Source organism: Maniola jurtina, chromosome 15 (genome assembly GCF_905333055.1).
Source record: "Maniola jurtina chromosome 15, ilManJurt1.1, whole genome shotgun sequence".
Taxonomy (NCBI): domain Eukaryota; kingdom Metazoa; phylum Arthropoda; class Insecta; order Lepidoptera; family Nymphalidae; genus Maniola; species Maniola jurtina.
The window spans coordinates 6,975,966-6,997,362 of record NC_060043.1 but is presented as its reverse complement, the minus strand read 5'-3'; the positions used below and the strand labels follow the sequence as shown (position 1 = coordinate 6,997,362).

The 21,397-nt window shown below is 36.5% G+C and overlaps 1 protein-coding gene across 6 annotated transcripts in view; it reads right to left on the bottom strand.

Annotated features, from left to right (window-relative positions):
- Window positions 1-21,397, bottom strand: part of LOC123872306 (rho guanine nucleotide exchange factor 10) — a 62,618-nt gene that overhangs the window by 17,782 nt on the left and 23,439 nt on the right. For 4 of the 6 annotated variants that reach the window (XM_045916511.1, XM_045916512.1, XM_045916513.1 and 1 more), the window contains 2 exons: window positions 11,407-11,620; window positions 5,865-6,041 (listed from right to left, as the gene is read on the bottom strand). In XM_045916511.1, the coding sequence (XP_045772467.1) occupies window positions 5,865-6,041; window positions 11,407-11,620 (391 nt within the window). The other 2 variants (XM_045916516.1, XM_045916515.1) reach the window with 2 other exon arrangements.

The window sequence follows — 21,397 nt, the reverse complement described above, 5'->3', positions numbered from 1 at the left end:
TGGAACAAGATAGCAACCTTCTGGACCGAACACTATTTTACAAAAAAATCTAAAACTCTGCTCAACAGTGGCTATCTAACAACAAGTGTAAATTAAAAAATTATAACATCCCCTACAAGTGAAGGTTACATGTAACTAGAAAAGAGCTGATAACGTTCAAACGGCTAAACCGATTTTCTTGGATTATAGCTAAGAACACTCTCAATCAGGCCACCTTTCAAACAAAAAAACCTAAATCAAAATCGGTTCATTAGTTTAGGTGCTACGATGCCACAAGCAGATGCACAGATACACACGTCAAACATATAACACCCCTCTTTTTGGGTCGGGGATTAAAAAATGCAAGTGTAAATTAAAAATTTTCAACACCCCCGACAAATCATTTTCAAATAAATAATTATGTATATCTAGGCAACGTCCATCTTGACAGCTTGACATTTGTCAATTGACCATTGAATATTATGAACCTAAGGGTTATCTAACCTTCTTTTCTACAAGAAAACTAGAAAATAGCTGATAACTTTTAAACGACTGAACCAATTTTTTTGGATTATAGCTAAGAACACTCTCGATCAAGCCACCTTTCAAACAAAAAAAAGTAAATTTAAATCGGTTCATTCGTTTAGGCGCTACGATGCCACAGACAGATACACAGAAACACAGATACACAGATACACACGTCAAACTTATAACACCCCTCTTTTTGGGTCGGGGGTTAAAAACCTCGTTAAAATGAATATTGTCTTATTTACGTAAACTCCAATTTGCTTGAAGGTAAGTGACAACAGACATGAAAGAATGCATTATGCATATGCACTACGAGCTTATGTAATTCCAGTTATGGTAATTCAAAATGTATTCAAAGTGATTGACAGGTCTTATAAGGCATCTTATGAATTTTCATTTGTCTGTAATCAAGTTGCAAAATATAACATTATAATGCTGGTTGCAGCCCGCAACTTTTAACGAAGTCTCTAATCGGGAGGAAATATTTTTCGATTGCCTGTACTGCACTGAATATACATCTACGCAAAATACGGATGATATCATAATATGAATAGATCAGGGAATGATTGAGTGGTACAATAAAAAAAATCAATCGAACCGACTTAATGACGCAATTAAATACATAAGAATTGTTAATAATGCTCATAGATAGGTACAGAAGGCTGACCGGCTATTACCTTACTACTTTGTGACGTAATTCCTGTTATGTTAATAGCCAGTGTTTACGTACTTTGATAAACATTTCAATAGCCGTGTATTGCCGATTATAGCAGCAGTAAGTTTTTCTCATACTATGAAGTAATAATTAATTATCTATCAATTATATTTCACAATACTACTATTATTCTTCACGTTTTTATACGGCATACTCGTACGATACAATACGATTTTCTAAGTGTATTCTATACAACTACAAACCTATCTACACTGGACAGCAAATAAACCGGGCCACCCGCTACCGTGGAAGTCTGATTCAATTTTCTCAAAAAGTATAAAACTTACAACTATCAAAATTGTACCTGCAGAAAGTGCATTTCATGATGATTAAAATGAATGGAAATTAATTGCGATTAATCAATTAATTAAGTGTTTATTAAGGATTTTACAAGGAAGAGTCGTTTTCCAGCCATGTTAATCGTAAGTAATCATGAAATGAAAACAAAAATTAAAGCCAGAAACAAAGATAAAATTAAAAAAAAAGTTTTTGGTCAGTATTCAGTATTCCCTCCCCTTGCTCGGATAACTGCCAGCATCCTCGTATTCATCCACCTCACGAGCCTGACGATGAAATCTCGAGGAATTGCCTTTCATTACTCTTCAATTGCAATTCCCAGCTATGGAAGCCTTGTTGGAGCAGGTATCCGGGCTCGAACCCGACGTTTCAGCTCTTCCCATAAGTGTTCTATCGGATTCAAGTCCGGGCTTCGAGCTGACCAGTCCATTGTACGAATGCTGACGTCCGATATCCAACTTCTGTTCTGCGAAATCGCCGCCTCAACGCAGTTCAAGTCCAATAAAGTCTGCGTGACGAACACCAAGTGGTCATAAGCCCAGACGCCATCAGAAGGATACTTGTTGAATGGAACCTGACTCCAAAGAGAGCTGCAACAGGCCCAGCATTGACGGTAGCCCACCGTGAAGCACGACTTGAATTTACTCGAGAGCATAGGGACTGGACGTTAGGACAGTGGGGTAATGTACTCTTCACTGATGAGACCAGGGTGAGTCTACATTGAAATGATCGACGTCTGAGACAATATCGTTGCCCTGGAGAACGTTATTCTCAGTGTTGCATCAAGGAAACTGTTGCTAATGGAGAAGGATCTGTAATGATCTGGGGCGGCATCTCGTTAACCGCATGTACAGCGTTAGTTTTCATCGAACCAGGGGGTCGCACACGTGGATTGATCTCATTGGTACATTACTGAAATCCTCGCACACCATGTGGTATCTTACGCAGGATATATCGCGCAGAATATGCCAGTTTATGCATAATAATGCACGACGTCACGTTATTCATGTGGTGACCCAGTATGTATGCGACGTGGGAATTCGTACAATGGACTGGCCAGCTCGAAGCTCGGACTTGAATCCGATAGAACCCTTATAGGATGAGCTGAAACGTCGGGTTCGAGCCCGAATATCGGCTCCAACAAGGCTTCCAGAGCTGCGAATCGCAATTGAAGAGGAGCGAAATGCAATTCCTTGAGATTTCATTGTCAGGCTCGTGAGGTGGATGAATACAAGGATGCTGGCAGTTATCCGAGCAAGGGGAGGGAATACTGAATACTGACCAAAAACTTTTTTTTAATTTTATCTTTGTTTCTGGCTTTAATTTTTGTTTTCATTTCATGATTACTTACGATTAACATGGCTGGAAAACGACTCTTCCTTGTAAAATCCTTAATAAACACTTAATTAATTGATTAATCGCAATGAATTTCCATTCATTTTATTCATTATGAAATGCACTTTCTGCAGGTATAATTTTGATAGTTGTAAGTTTTATACTTTTTGAGAAAATCGAATCAGACTTCCAAGGTAGTGGGTGGCCCGGTTTATTTGCTGTCCAGTGTACTTCGGCCGAAACCAAAGGTTTAAATAACACTAAGAAAAGTTTAAGTGTTTATTTTAACGTACGTAACCTCAATAGTGAGTAGGTATCATTTCAAAATAATGTCAATTACAATATTCATTTTAAAAGCAGCTCTTTCAATTTCAGCGCTTGCTAGAACGTTCAGCGTCGGCCAAAAGTTTGCCCCAACCGAGGCCGAAGGTTGGTTTTAGCCGAAGGTGGCTAAAACCGAAGGTTCACTCGGGCATTAAATATTAACCATCCCGGTCAGGTCAATCTGCAAAATTTAAATCATTATTTCTGACAAATTGCCAACAAAAAACTCCGTACAATAATGCAAATCTGTTACATTAAGGTCATAGTCATTCTATGAAGAAAAAGAACTTATTTTACAACAACATAATTTTATAGCTCTTATGCGATGTTGCAAAATTAATTCTTATAACTAGAACGTCACGAATTACTTCAACATAAAGGAATCCGTCGTAAGTGCTTCTCGTTATGGTAACTCGTTGGTTTTCTCACGGTTGCAATTTGTTATAATTTACCGTTGATCTAGCTATTAAGGCTCTCCTATGTTTATTCGAACTGCGCTGCGACTTTTCAATCTGTAGTTTATTTTTCATGAACTAGGTAAGTCCTGCTTGTCTTTATGAAATGATGCGTAATCAATAGTGCTGGTAGTGAGTGTGCAGCATCTTGTAAAGTACGATTAGCATAAGGCTTCCGACCCATCAGGCAAAAAGTTGGCGAATGTTGGCTAGCTGATCCTGAATGAGCTGCAAATTGGATGCAAAAGTTGTGTCCGTAGTCTGTATCCCACAGTAGAAAAATAGGCACAAAGCGCTAGCAAATTCTTGATATATCTAGCCGACAGTGAGCCGCAACATATTTGCCCAATGAGACCAAATCCTAAGTGCAAGAAAAGTAGACATTTTTTTTTGCTGAAAAGCTCTTTATTGAAATAGTCAAAGTCAAGAAAAGTAGACAAAAACATATTTTGCTGAAAAGATCTTCATTGAAACAGTCAGTTGTTGATCAGTTCATAATGGGGTTGCAAAGTTCAATAAGGACGATTCGAGACGTAAGAACAAAATTTTACGATAATTGGCGTTTCTAGAAGACGGTGTCAGCCGAGCTCGTTTTGAACTACAAGAAACTCGAGGTGCCTAACAATTAGGCCAGGGATAAATCTAATAGCTTATCGCGGAAATTCTCTGTTTGCAAGATATTTATTACAAATTATTATTTATCGAAATATTAAAACTAAGGAAGCGCCATTTCTGCACGTACAGAATGCCGAACGAGATTTCGCTCGCGATTTTCACTATTTTTTTCATGCCCTTATCTAATCAAATCACATCTTGCACTAGACGTACATACAATAATGAATTCAATGCATTAACTTGCGGTGTGTTTGTGTTTTCCTTATCTCTATTGTCAAAGGTGAGGCGACATGACAAGTCGACAGGTCGTGTCGACCGGTAGAAAGGAGTAAAACGGGTTATAAATACTAATCACTGTATGATAGTTGTGTGGAGATTATGAGATTTGGACGGTCGTGGGAATCGGATGGTGTTATTCGTTATAATTACAGTAATTTAACAACTTTAACTCGTATCATTAATATGTTATTAATGTAATATTTGCTTTTTTATTTGTTTGCCATTAGTAGCTTTGGCGACAAATTAGCGCTTGGCTACCTATTACGATTTTAGCTATGGAACTGTGTTAAGAATCTTGTGATTTTATTAGATAGCGGTCAACGAAGTTTTATATTTCCAATATATTATCTATGTAATTGCCATGATAATTCGACAGAAAGAAGCAATTTCAAAGGGGATTAAGGGAATAGTAAAGCGAAACATAGCATAACCGATTTGTTGCATATAATTACAACGCGCGTCGCCTTGCGTGTACATCATTAATCATGATAATATCGTACAACTTTAGTAGAATTTGTTCTGTAAGCCCTACAGATAATAGCCAATCTTCTTTAAACGCTTCTATGTACTTATACTTAAACACCTCTCTATAATTCATACAGAATATACACGAAACAGAATACAATACTGTTGACTTTTCACGTTGTACTAATGTTTATAATTATACCTACCTATACCTAAAGATGAACTTAACCGAGCCAACGTCCACTCAGGGCTGAGTGTAGACCTTAAATGATCATGATGGTCTCAGGGACAAAGACTGGTCTCCATATTATTTTGAACATATACTGGCGTTTTACCTAAAGGTGAATAAAAACCGCACCAGTACTCTACACTACTCTACTACTACTACTACTACTACTACTACTATACTCTATGTAGTCGGTGCTGTTACGCGCATGGTGTCTTCTGTGTGACTTTTTAAAATACGAATGTCAAGAGGGGTCTCTCCGTCACTCGCTCCATACAAACGTAGTTCGTCTCTCATTGGCATACTAATCAATTATACTCAATGGAGTTTTGTAGAAACGTTCCGGGAACTAATATCTATGCCTGTAGTTTTCCAGATTTTCGTTAAAATATTCGATTTCAAAGTTACGCGGTCTTAAAAATTCACATACAAATCTTTGAGCCCCTGTAATTTTAAAACTATATATTTTTAGAAAAATCTAAACACCACAGGCACAGATATTAGTTTCTAGAATATGTCTGCAAAATTTCATGGACTTTGGTTGCTTAATATTCAAATGAAATTGGGACTACGATTGTATGGAGTAAGTGACGGAGAGAGCCCTGTTAAAGCATTGTTTATCATTGGTAGAAAAAATATAACTTACGTTAATAAGCCTCTGCAGCGTAGCGACATAGGAGTTTTCACTGTGAATGATGGCAGCTACTACATGTCTTCGCCTTAGCTGGACCGGCGTTAGGGAGTCTGGTGGGATGCCCAGCGAGGGCGCCGGGACCCTACCCCCGCGCACCTCGCCGCCGCATGAAAACATATCCTCCTCCAACTAGAAAGGAAAACCATATCATGTGATCAAAAACGTGAATCTTATGTGTTTCTAATCCGAACTTCTAGGATATGGAACGCCTTTGCGGCATCAGTTGTCCCTCCCACTTTTTATATGGGTACCTTCAAAACAAGAGTGTGTGATCTGATTGTCTGTAAATTAATAAAAAATACAAATCCCGTGGGAACTCATTGATTTTCCGGGATAAACAGTAGCCTATGTGCTAATCCAGGATGATATCTACCTCCATTCCAAATTTCAGCAAAATCCTTATAGTAGTTTTTGCGTGATGGAGTAACAAACATACTCACACACATACATTAGTACACTAGCTGATACCCGCAACTTCGTTCGCGTGGATGTAGGTTTTTTAAAATTCCCGTGGGAACTCTTTGATTTTCCGGGATTAAAAGTAGCCTATGTGCTAATCCTGGGTATAATCTATCTCCATTCTAAATTTCAGCCCAATCCGTCCAGTAGTTTTTGCGTGAAGGAGTAACAAACATACACACACACACACACACACACACATACAAACTTTCGCCTTTATAATATTATTAGTACATATTAGTACATAGTTTGTGTGTAGGTACACACAAACTATACACAACTTTTTAATATTAGTGTGTTGTGTTAGTGTGATAAGTTAAATAGTTAGCTTAACAGATGACTCATTTTATGCTAAGATTAAGTTTTGTGACCATAACCCTGTGCCATAACCAAACCATATTACGAACCCATGAGTTTATACCTGACGAAATACAGAAAATTAGACGACTGAGTCCGCGCTTACTATTTATTATTACTTCAGCTCAATTAGAGTGAAGTACATAGGTAGTTGTCCAAATGTTAAGCGGATGACTTGCTAACTTCACTTACAAATGTAATAATGTTGGTAATATTACGAAGTTGAATGAAGTTAGCAGGAGTTTTTAAGGTCACCCTATTAGCATTAGCACGGGGTAAAAAAAAGCTTAACTATTGTGACCCTCTACATATGAATGAACCCAAGAGCGGAAGTGCATTGATATGAAATTAATAACGAGACAAAAGAAATGAGAGATTTTGAATACTAACTGTCCAGTAGAAACCACACATAACACAATATGCATATTTTATGGGACCTTTAGTTATCTACTTAGACCCAAGTTTAATCTCAAAGACACAGATTAGTCATTAGATAGATGTTACTTAGGTGATGTATGAAAACTCATCACTTGAGATTTGGAAACGGCTCGACCGATTTGACAGATTATTTTGTGGTGTTCGTAACTGTTAGGACAAGATTTGAGAACATCAAAAGAACTTTTTAGAAAATCCACCGAAAGAGTCGAAAATTTGGACGGTATTTTTGCGCGAAAATCTCAACATACCTACGTCTCCTTTTTGGGGTTGGGCTTGCTAGTTATTTCTATATAATTAATTTAAGGAAACGAATTAATTTGCTGAGTCACAAAACCAGTGCTAAAATTACGCAAGTACGAATGTATTATCCTTACGGGGTATTTAGTACGAATAATAATGAAAAACAAACACGTAATTCGCCACTACAGTCACTGTTTAAACACTTAGGTCGCGTCCAGACTGATAAGTGATTTTATCTTATGCCTATGCTCGTAGAAACGCAATACATCAGTACCTACTGTGTATGTATAATGTATGCTTTGTTTACATAGTCCAGAGACATTCAACTAACTGTCGGAGTTGCATGACTGTCTGACCCACTGAGTAGAGATAGATACTCGTACATTATGTATGATACAGTAGGTAGAGTTTCTGCCTTGTTATGTAGAGTAAGTTCTAAACTTGAGTACATATCTAATGAAAAAAGATCTTATCAAAAAATAAGTAAAGAACTAAATATGAAGCTTAGATCATAAATTATTATATGCCTACATTTCTGACGTAAAGTTTGAAATATTGTTATTTTAAAGAAAAATACTTTAGTATTGTAACATTTAAGTACTTATATTTAATAATAAATTAATCTAGAGTTAAGTCAATTAACATTTGTACACCACTTTGTAATGGTAGTGTTAAGACTTATTTAGAATTTAAGATCTTAATGTACTCACATGCCAGCAAATAAAATGTTATTTTTTTAAATAAATGTTCAATTTATGCTTGATGAAACTCTTACGCTAAATGTCTGGACACGGCCTAACAATATGAAAACAGTCCAATTATTTATTTACTGAAAGCATTGTTTCAACTATACAAAATACAATCCAAATTAAATAGGTACACAAATGAACGTTTTCAACCTTGAAAATAATTTGGATGCACAGAATACGCCTTCATTCTTCACCGTATACAAACCGTGGTATCGTCCAAAAGAAACATTTACCGGTAAATTGTGTTTTACTCGTACGCAACTTGTATAGTTTCATTTGACAGTATCCAGATGATGCGATTTCAGAAACGTGAGCGTGTTGTGAGGAAATTTCGCTGGTGCGTTGAATCGTGCAACCAACATACATCATAATAATATTATGCGTATAATATCCACAAATTGCTGTTCGATCACGCCACTATTTATATCTATGCACGACACAGCTGAAACCGGTTCATCTGGAGTATTAACTCTTGTAAAATACAGTGTTATGAACGTAAACGTCAAAAGCCAAACCGTGCCCGTCACTGACCTCTACAAATTAATACGAGTACGCTGGACTTGAGATTGCCGATCTGATTCTAAGCAACTGGATTTTGGTTCGCCATTTTGGCGCTGATAGGAGCAGTGAACGTCATGTGAGCGTACTCGCAACTAAATGTTAGTGATGAGACAAAAACGATTTGACACAATGAGTCAATTTTAATTCCCAGTACGTAAAATAATTGTATGCAGACCAGCTCTTCCAGCGTACTTGTATATTATGTATGTCCATTTCAGTGGCGCCCGTACAACCACCACGTGACTTACGTATACATCGAACGTTGACATAGAATACAGAGCTCTCTCACTTAACAACTTTACACAAAACATGGCTGAAAGCCGAATATAATCCTCAGATTATCGGAAAACAGAATTCAGATTCACTTTTGACATTTACGAATAACACGTTAGTCATGCCGTCACACTAAAAATATACTGAAGCAAAAAAATTACAATCGTTAGCATCAGTCCACTATGGAAACGCACTGCGCTGCGGCGATCGTACGTCATTATATCACATGTTTAAATTAACTTTATTTATTTAGCACGGCTAACTAGTATGTACACGTTGGTGAGGATTCCACATCATAACTGCCGTTTGTTGTTGCACAGCGAGACACTCGAGCGGCTGGCCATGAATCATTCACTATATAATTGTGAATCATGTATCGTATATTTAATTGTACGGTTCCTTTAGCAGCCGCTGGAATTAAAGATGGCGAGCTGGCCAATGAATGACGTCTGTTAATTCCAGAAATTATTGTCAACGGGCAAGTCAATGACCAATATGCTGTTTATTGGGTGTCAGTTAGAAGCTAGCGTTTATAAACTACGTGATTACACTATAACTTCCAATGTCAGGTCTCAAATTGGCTCAACTAGAGCAAATCGGATGTATGGTTTATTGATGATTGCTTTAAATTAATGATGCATGATGTTGAAATTGATGTGAGTTTAGTGATGTTAGGCTTCCCTTTGCATCACGCTATGTAGCTACATTATAAAAAAAGCTTTTTCTAGTTATTTTTATTAAGTTTGTTCTAGTTGATCCTTTTTACATAATACGACAGCTATTATGTTACACCGGGCTAAGGTAATTCTACGCACGATTCACAGAACCCACTAGGATTTCCGGTGTCAACGGTCCGAAAATATACAAGAAACCACGATGAATACCAAATTGTTGTGAGTTTTAATGTACTCATGGTAATTTTTAGTTCCTAGAAAGGCGATTACCTATCATAACAATTATTACTACTACGACTGTAACTGTAAGTAAAGGGGCTGGTGATTTGTTTCATCATCAACATCATTGTCAACCGACGTCCACAGCTGGGCAAAAGTCCCTTGTAGGGACTTCAACACGGCACGGTCTTGCGACACTTGAATCCAGCTGCTCCCTACGCGTTTGATGTCTGGTGCTGCGCTTATTCTACTTCTAGCACCTTCGAACCCCAACATCTATAATTCTATAGGTTTTTCGAACTATGCTCTGCCCATTGCCATTTCAGTTTCACTGAAATTAAGTCTGTTATTCTGGTTCTTCTACGGATCACCTCATTTCTGATTTAATTAGTCGATGGCGGAAAAGCTCCATTAAACATTGTTATTGTTTGTGATAGACCGAATTTCGGGTATTCTAGCTGCGAGTTTGTTGTGGACTCTTCTCAAATCTGGACTTTAGAACCCTCGTAGGTTTAGTTTTAAATTTACGTAATTAATTATCACCACAATTTTACAAATCTAACAATTCTGACTATCAAATGGTGTACCTACCTACCTACTTTGAATAAATGATTTTGAGTTGTGTTTAAGTTTTTTGATTTTTGAGTATTCTCTTTGTTAATATAATAGCAGTTATGAGAGATCGCAAAGTTAATCTATTCGAAGAATGCAACTCGCATACACGGCTAGTATCCTGTTGCGATCTCGTGCCGCTGTCCGAATACCGGGCCCAAACCGGATTTGCATACAAAATGTTCATTGCAATACAGCTGGTGCTTTACGGGTTCTATTAAAATATCGAGTACACTATGAAACTTAACATCCATACCTACTAGTATATAAATGCGAAAGTATGTCTGTCTGTCTGTTTGTCTGTCTGGCTGCTAGCTTTTCGCGGCCCAACAGTTTAACCGATTTTGGTGAGATTTGGTATAGAGTTAGCTTACTCGTACATCTTGGGGAAGGACCTAGGTAGGCTATTTCTTATCCCGGAAATAAAATACATAGTTCCTACGGGATTTTTAAAGGCCCGTATTAACAAATATGTATGTACAGAGGTAGTTACAGAGGTAGGTAAAGAGGTAGTTACAGAGGTACCTCGCGTCCTGGTTGATATAGGCAACTTTAATCCTGGAAAATCAAAGAGTTCCCACGGGGCTTTTGATAAACTTAAATCCACGCGGACGAAGTGACGGGCATCATCTAGTTTTGAATAAACCCTATAGTTGGGGATAAAATAGAGTAACTACTTGTTTGAGTTGTCACTTGTCGTTATTGCAAATAAAAATTATATTCTGTAAATCTACCTGATATCTTTCTTGGAGCTCAACCTTGGCATGAAGGTTTTGTCGTTTTGGATAGATCCAATTATTTATTTTTATTATGAAAGATTTATTTTAGTCCAGCCTTGGGACTATTGGTGCCCTTGGGAAGGCGTATGTAAGCCGTGGAGACAAACAGGCTGATTAATTGATTGATACCAACCTCAGGCAGTTTGGGCATCTTGTCAGTATCGTGCCTGTCAGTCATGTCGTACTGGTGCGTGGAGCCGCGGCGCACGCTGAACCAGCGCGCGAGCCGCCCTCCGCCCTCGTCCTCGGGCGGCGGCGCTGGCGGCGCGGGCGCGTTCCCTCCGCTGCGCCATCGCTCGCACAGCTCGCGCGCCCGACTCAGCGTGTTCCGGAGCTGACCGGTACTCCTGAGGCAATACACAAATACAATATTAACAATAGATCAGTATCTGGGATATGTTCTCAGGCATGACCGGTACCGTCTCCTTCAAACCATCATGATGGACAAAATTGTGAGAAACAGAAGCTTCTTTATCCGTCGTCAAAATTAGTGTGTACTGAAACTGTCAAGTGCGAGTCGGGCTTCGCTCTTTTAGGGTTCCGTACGTAAGTATGAACATCATATTTTGGGAGTATGAAATATTTCTTTTCCGAGCTAGATCATCCCAATAAACCGTGAAAACAAAACCCAAGAAATATTCGTTTGTTTTGGTCACAGCTTACAAACTATTATTTTATAAATATTTTTTTTAAAGATAAATAAAAAATATATTCGTACTCTACTCTACGTAAACAATGATACCCCAGTGCTAGAGTAAGAAAAAAATTTTTTTTTCGGCTCCTTTTTCATGTATGGGAGCTCCTAGAAAATATTTAATTGTATTTCTAATTCAATGTTTGGGCCAACGTTCTACACCAAGTACCAAAATTTCCGCTTTGTTACTCATACAGTCTACGAGCAAGAGACCTGTGACACGCGGACGGACAGACAGACAGACAAACAGCAGAGTGACATTAATAGAGCTCCGTTTTACCCTTTGTGTACGGAACCCTAAAACCACCTGGGATGCGTGCGGCGCGGTTATGCGAAAGTATAATATTATAAAGGTTAATTCGAGTTGTTATCAAGAAAGGCGCCGCGCCTCGCCTCAGCCGATATGCCTTGCGCCTTAAAAATCACGGAATACACGCGTTCTATCAATATGTAAAGCCAATAGTAGTAGTAGCCTGTTTACAAAGGAGCATCTTATTCTATTATGCAATGTGTAGTTTATGTAAATAATATAACTGTTTATTTACATAAGATAAGTTAAGTAAATAGCATAGTAATAATTATTTAATATTGTTTGTATGGATTGCAAAGTTAATGTTGTTATTTGAAGTTTGGTCCCAATTAAGAATCTTCCGCTTTTAAGATAAGTTTAGTTATTTACCCACGTACTTAAGTTACATACCGTTTACGTTAAATAAGAAAGTAAAGCGATGTTTAAATTGTCAAACATTATTTGAATAACAAGTAAAAAATTTAAAAACCCGACTAATCCTACCAAAAAAATTTAAATAACCTATTATTTACAAACCATGCGAAATGATTAGTTCCACTGAGTAGGGAAATATTATGTTGTCTATGATCAGATCAGATCATTAACAGTTCCTTTTAAGGCACGGAACCCTAAAAAGTACCTAAAAATAGTAAGATTAGTAAAATATACTTTTTCTGCAAACGCATTCATAAGCCGGGTGCATTAAAGTAACCAGTTCCTAAAATTCAACTTAACTAAAGTGCTCCGTAACGCTGCCATTATTGACTCACTTTAGCTTAATTAACACGACTGGAAGGATGTAGGCAATTATTCGACGCGGAAGGGCATCAATTGAGAGAAAAAGATCAATCAAACACGACTACCTATTGCCGGGGAAACTAAAAAAGAAACTGCTTTGGAAACTACACTGGTTAGATAACTTTCGGAAAATTCCTGCCGCTTTTCAACACCACCAGAGTGCAAGACATCGGTATAAGATAAATCTGTCATTTTATATGGATGGCAGAACGTCGTAATTTGACACTTCCTTGCCAATTTGACAGATTAACGTAACGGCTGTGTCACGTTTCTTAAGAGAAGTTTCCCCAACGCTCTCCGTACAAATGGAGTTCTCATTTGAATACTAACCAATTAAACTCAATGAAATGGTTCTCATTTGACTATTAACTTTCTTGTTTATTAAGAAAAGTTTCCCCAACGCTTCTCTGCGTACAGATAAAGTTCTCATTTGAATATTAACCAATCAATCAAACTCAATGAAATTCTACAGACACGATCTAGAAACTAATATGCTGTGTATGTGGGTTTTCAGATTTCTGCAAAAATTTTAGAGTTACAAAGGTTTATGGATTTGTAGTTATGTAAATCCTTGATCCCATGTAACTTTGAAACTAAGACCAGCAAGATAACAATATTGAAAACCACTACAACATACACCCACCCACAAATTCAAATTTGGCAGTAGTATTTGTAGTGTATATAGGTATAATAGTGTATAACAGCTTGTGGCAAATATAGAGTGGACAGACAAAAAACAAAGCAAACTTCGTCAAAATAGGTCATCGCATTCCGATGACAAGTTATAGACGTACGTACATATTTGAATTTTCTATCTAGTGTTCGTATTATATTGATTACATTACTTTTTATATCGAGAATAAATCAAAAGATTACCTTCGTTCCTTTTTGGTAATGTTGCGCAAAACGGCCTTCACGCGGTTATTCTTCAATAATAGGACAAGTGGCATTCTGCACTTAAAGAAACACTGTACCGATTATTGTCCTATCTTAGTTCGGACTAATAGAGATTTATTACAAAGAGCTCAGTACAAAGGTCTGATTAACTATTCTGTAAGGACCCTGCACACTTCGATTTTCGCGGTCGCAAATAAACGCGCGTTTTATACACGCCGGGAAAAACTGCAAAACGCTGTAGTCGTTTCCGTTCGACATGAAAATCAAAAGGCAGATTCAAATGAAACTTAGGAAATATTTCACCGAGGTTATAATTTGGTGTCCAGTGCGGAAATGCGGCGATTTTACGGGCATGAGTTGTACAGCAATAATATATAATATGGCTAGCTTTAAGTTTAAGTAACATTTTTAAATTTAAAAAAAACCAGATTACTTACATAATTACACGACTGCTGCTGTCTAAAATAGTTCATTGTTCATTAAAATAGATCTGCAATGTAAAGAAGCTGTGTGTTCAAACAATAAGACACATTTCTTTATAGCTGTTTGCAGTTTTCAGTGTTTTGAGTTTGATTGTTCTGCCTTTGCTACCTGCTGACTATCAGCGGGTATCTCGCGGTAAAAACGTAGAATGTAGAGCGGCTTTATTAACGCGGCGGTCTCCTTTTTCGTCGATACTAAAGTTTACTAAAATGGAATTAAGTTAGGAACGCATGGATCGAAAAATTTGAAATTAATATATAATATTTTTCATTATATCCCCTTGGATTTGGTCCGATTAAAACATGATTGGACAAACTTTCCTCGATAGAAAAAAAATCAGAAGTTTGGTCTAAAACCTTAGACTTTTGGGTTTTTCTCTTTAATGACAAAGCTCTTAAAGACGTAACTTTCACCATAGGTGTAAAACAATCAAATAAATAATTCGGTCCGATCATTTCACAGTAAGTGCTATATTTCAAATTATATTCTAAATTATTTGATTTCACGCTTCCTCGCTTATTCTCTTCAAATCGCGTACAGAGCGAGTACAAAGAATTTTCGACCCTATTGTTGAGTCTTATGGGCCGTAATTACGTTATCTTGTCAGTCATACCCGTCGCCTCAGCGCGGCAGGACCTGTTTCGGGTTTCATAAGCATTTTGTCATACTGTAATTGTACAGAATGCCATAGAGTAGTAAATTCAGTACTATGTTATAAAGTATTTTTATTTAGGATTTTTCTAGATTTTAAGATAAGTTTATATTGTGCATTTATTACATTAAAAAAGTAATTATTTTAAAAAGAATGCAGTAAACAGTACATTGCAGTGTAGTGAAGCTAATATTAGGTCATTATAGACCAGGACTTATAATTTGAAAATAAAAATTAATTAATCTGAGTGCTCTATCCCGGTAGCTCAAAGATCAAAAACCAAACTTGTAAAATGCATAAGTATTAGAAGATAAGATGGAAAAAAAACTTTATTGATATCAATTTAAAGGTTTTTAGGGGAAAGTACTAATTATTATGAAAATAGGATGAGAGGAGACCGCGTATAAGCAAGCGTAGTGTAGGACGTCCTCCAGCACGATGGACTGATGATATAAAGCGGCTGGCGCTCTTTAGGGAAGGCCCATGTCCAACAGTGGACATCCACGGGCTCATAATGATGATGATGATGATCATGATTATTATGAAAATGACATCCACTTTCAAGTCCGAGATGTTTATCCAAGGTGTTATAATTTTTAGTTTCTTCACTTGCTATGCAATGATATCATTTATTAGGGTTCCGTACCTCAAAAAGAAAAGCGGAACGCTTATAGGATCAATTTGCTGTCTGTTTGTCTGTCTATCTAACTGTATGTCTGTCTATCTGTCCACCTGTCAGTCTGTTTTGTCCGTGTGTGTTGTGTCTGTCAGGAAAACCTATAGGGTACTTCCCGTTGACCTAGAATCATGAAATTTGGCAAAAACCATGAATTTATGGGTTCATTAAAAAACAATGTGTTTCAATTTTCAAAGTAAGATAACTATACCAAGTGGGGTATCTTATAAAAGGGTTTTACCTGAACATTCTAAAACTGATTTTAATTTATTTTTAAGCATAATAGTTTTTGATTTATCTTGCAAAATGTCGGAAAAATACCTGAGTACGGATACGGAAACTTGGTGCGCGAGTCTGACTCGCACTTGGCTGGTTTTTTTATGTATATACGTCACTAAGTAGTCAATAATAAGTTTGACTAAAAATTGCAGTGTCATAAATGTTTTATAGATCAAAAAAATAATCATACTATTAAATATTCCTTCAACTTAGACCTTATTGTCACAGCTTAAAAGTTGAAAATGTGCAAAACAAAATTTCATACGTACTTAATACTTTTACTCATAAAACTAGTTCAATTTACAAGAAATGAAAGATCCTATTGTGTTTGCCTTTGTCAATACAAAGGATCTTTGTGGCTTTTGTGTTCTCACTCACGTATACTAACATTAAAATATCGATGTTAAAATATTCGTTGTAAAACTTACCTTATGCAGTTATTCTTAAAGTATACATTAAATTGTTATTAGGACGAGAGTTGCTTCGTTTTGGAATGCCAAATCAGTGTATCAATTTTTCTTGTTTTGAATCGAAAGGTATGAACAGTAATAAAATGTAACTACTGAAATCGTTTGTTCGTAGCTTTTATAGGTTCGTGAGAAGTAGTATTGTTGTATGATAATTTGGTCAATTTACAGATCAAATTTCTCAAAATCCTGTCTTAGTGCGGGTCTACGTTATATAGAGAACCAACTGCACCTTTTCAAACTTCAAAATCCCATCAGGACCAGTCCTGGCACAATTGTTAGTTAGTGGTAGTACCTTTTCACCCCCACTTTTTTTCATATTACATCCGTTAGGTCAATTTTTTTCGTATAAAATGTAGCCTATGTTACCCGGATTTACACCTCATTCATCAAAATCAGCCCAGTAGTTTCGGCGCTACGGTGGAACACACAGAATCTGGATACAAACACACACACATACATATACAGACTGCTAAAATCATAACTCTTCCTTTAGGCTTTGCCGCAATGGGGTAAAAAAACAGGCTGAATTGAGAACCACCTTCTTTTTGGAAGTTGGTTAAAAATTAAAAAAGGAGCAAGCAACAGACCATTTAGACTATTTACTTTTCCAGACGTTTTAGATACTATCTCATTCAGCGTTTATGTCATCCAACTATGTAATTTGACGTCTGGCTAATGAGGTGTTCTAATCATACAGACTATTCACAATTCCAGACGTTTTGCTACTTGTGCATTCTGTTTTTATGGCGTACAGCTAAGTTGACTCTCTGCTGACTGGGTAATCTGCTTTGATGTCATCTAGCTGAATTGTCTATTGGCTTACTAGGCACTTTGCTTTCATGTCAGTCAACGTAAAATTGTCTTTTAGCGAAAAGGTAATGACCTCTTTTTCTGGATGCCTAATGATAGGCATCCAGAAAAAGAGCTCAGCTTCTGAATTAGAGAAAATAATTACTACAAATTTAAAATTTGAATCAATGGCCCGAATCTGAATATAACAAAAAAGCTATAAAATATTTTAATCTCTGTCTTGACTTTGTTCAGTATCATATAAAAACATTTCTCCAGCGCTTTGACTTTGAACCTTAACGTAAACAGTTAAGTTAGCGTATTGAATGTGTACATACCTACTTATGCTCTTTTGGAATATTTCACCTAATTAGTTAACTTTTATGGCTATTAGCTCCGAGCGGGCCGGTTTGACTGTAACCATATTGAATAAACAAAAACAAGGATTATAAACAAAACAGCTTTTTATACAACACGAAACATATTATAATGTTATCCTGTTATGGATGCAGGTGCATATAATCTCTTTCAGGTGTTTTTGCACGCCTAGCGCGTGTGATATTTTTTTACTGTAAACGTTTTGACAATATGAAAAAATAGGATTTTACGATCTCGGTAATTAGTGAAATGCAATAAATAGTTACTTGTGTAATGTCCGTGCTAACTATATTTTCATTGAATTTCAGTTGAGTGTAATTTCTATAATCTCAGCATCTATAATAGCAATAAGATATAGAAAATATAAGATTTACCTATAAATGTAAGTAATTAGGAATGACAGTATTATCATTATCAATAAGTGAAAATTTCAGAAACTTGGACTTGTCCATGCTATAATCTTTTATCCATGTGAAGTATCTTCTTTCAAGGCCAAATGTAATGGTCACCACAGTAATGACCAAAACTGGCAGATAGGGGTTTATAATGAGAACGTTAACGTAAAATAGACCTTAACCGCCTTGTTTTATAGCTCAAATTAATCCATTCATGTATAGCCAGTCAGACAGAACCAGAAATTAAAATCGGTGTAATTGAATTTAGGACCTTAAGTCAAGGTTATTTAGGCCCATTTTAATTTAATGTTACTGTGTGTGTGTGATCTCATTCTATGAAAGTTGGTGAAATGTTAAATCTCCTACTATAATAAGCATACAGGTTGAAAAAGACACCTATTAGCATGATTGTAAATAGATCTCATTCATTATTTCTCGTTGTTGACAAAACAATAAAAGTACATTATAATATTGTTGTTTTTTTTTTATCAGTGACTGTTTAATAACTAATGATAGTAACTTGGCAACAGTGTGCATTAAAATCCATACTAATATTATAAATGCGAAAGTGTGTCTGTCTGTCTGCTACGTTTTCACGGCCCAACCACTGAACCGATTTTAATGAAATTTGGTACAGACTTGGGATACATCCCGGAGAAGGACATAGGCTACTTTTTATACTTTTTATCCCGGAAAAATGAAGAGTTCCTACGGGATTCAAAAAAACCGAAATCAACGCAGGCGAAGCCGCAGGGATCCTCTAGTAGTATATAAAACAATATTTAACTTGTACACATATTTTTATAGATACGCAATGTTACCTATATATTACAATAAAGTAACCCAGCGAAGTCGAATGTAATCGATTCTGATGATATCTACAGATTAATTTTTTTAAATAAATTTTTAATTATTTCATAATAAATATTTTTTATCACTATAACTTTGAATTTTAAACTTATACATAACTTGACTTTTTACTCCATCGTAAACACTGAAGTGGGGTGACGTAATGATTAAATGCAGGAGCGATGTGAAAATAATAATCTACACTGTGGCGATGCGCAACCGGTTCAGGGGCGTCTAAGAGAGATGCCGATACAATGTGTATCGCCATCTCTAGATTTGAAATTATACCTGGAATATACCGTCCCCTTAAGAGCACTGTATAGATTATGAAGTGCCTGGGTACATTAGATTTAATATCAGACCAATAAACGGTATCGTCATCTGCGGAGCAATTGCTCGAGATATTTGCAAATAGGTATATAAGACATATTATATCGAACGACTTATTGACTAATGGAACATTATAATAATGAACAACAATGGGCCAATTAGTTTGTCAAAATACTAAACAAAGGAACTGATGAAGGTTGATCAAATGACACAACAATACTTTATAAGTATCGATTAAATGCTCAAGGATTGATCTAATTTAGATCTATTGGTAGGTACTTTTGACAAATCTAATAATTTGGCTCAGGCACGATTTGCTCTACATCTTAGTTTGTCTAGTTCAAATCTGTTCCCTTTTGCAGTTAAGAAAATCTATTAAGTATTTAGAATTTTGCATCTACTAAACTCACTGAAATAATTACGTACTGTACTTTATATGTAGATACTTATGTTATGGAATGAAATAATTTCATCAAATAACGCAACGAATACCTACTATAAGTTACAAGGAATACACTTACATGACGAGTAACTTTTGTAAGAGTAGGTACTTTTTATTTTCCGAACAAATATTATCTAATATAATACAACTACCGGTGTTACTGTCAAAGAAGTTGTATTGGCAATAAGTAGCAAATTATATAAAGCTGCTTCATTAACAGAAGCAAAGGCAACATATTGAGTTGTCATTGAAGTCATTGATTGATGTATTATTATTCATGTATTGAATGTTCAAATTACAAAACCACTTTCTTAGGTACATGTCCGAAGTGAGACACGAACATAAAATTTAAGGCCATGAATGCGTGATGCGGGAGCGTCCATGACGTGAATCTACACTATACTGTGCAAGTCTTGTATCGCATAGGTGATATGGCGCCAATAAACACGATGGGAGGCGACCGCCGCGCGGCTGACGTTCCCGTTCGCTTTGGTCTCGCGCGTTTGGATGTGCTTTAGTAGTGACAAGTTTGAAAGGCAAAATTATTAAGGTGAGAGGTCCGGGTCTTAGTTGCAGTGCCAATGGCTTTCGAAATAACTAAACAAAGAAGATCATAAAGCTACATCGTTGAGAAAAGCAAGTTCAGTTTTCCGCAACAGTATTAAGTATGTGATTTCATAATCCTTTACCATTATTAATGCTTCGTTAAATACCTTTTTTGTGAAGTCAAATATATTTAGTCATTGTATACGCAATAGGTACCTTAAGGTGAATGGAAAGAAACAGTTACATACAAATGTATGAATTAACGCTTATTTATAGCAGTAAAATTCTTTTGTATTGCATTAAGTAGGCATGAAATATAGGTGTTTTGAGCAAACAAGCTGCAATAGAGATAGTCGTCACGTAAGGTAACTTATTAAGTATAAATAAGAAATGTTTAATTTGCCTGAAAGGATTAAGCAAGATCTTACTTGGGTAAGAGGGACTTGAGGAAACAAAATATTATGAGGACCATATTCTATCAACTGAAATGGGGCTCAATGATTAATATTCCCGACTTGGTATTGTTTCGGCATCATCGGAAGTACGTCCATAATACATTTCCTTCATCGCCATATCATGATTTAAAAGTCATTGCAAACATAAAAATTAATACAAAAATATGTGTCAAGACCGCACCGGAGAGAAACTACTGGGAAGAATCTGTAAAATATATGGCATTGTAAATATACGTGATATGGATGGTTCTGCTGCCTAATTTAGGTTACCTTGTGCTATAGTTTCAACGACCTTCGCTACATCAAGAGCCGGTTCCCACTTGTCATCTGCCGGGCCCGGATTTTAATCAGATGTTCCACAGTGGCAGAACATTTTACATGAAGAATATTCACACTTGTCTAAACCGATCTTGTGTCGCAATGATCTGCCACTGGGACATTCGATTAAAATCCGGGCCCGACAGCCGACAAGTGGGAACATGCTATAAGAGTGACAACATCATGAAATCTCAAGAATTACTACATAGGTTCACAGGTTCATAACTCGATGATTACTAGCTTGTAAGGCGCAAGTACAAAATGACAGCCTTCGATGACACAGCGCATCATTTTATTCTGTTCACACACTTGCCTGATGATTTATTCAATCGCGAATTCGTGACAAACATTACGTAATCGACAATTGATTACAATTAACAAGTA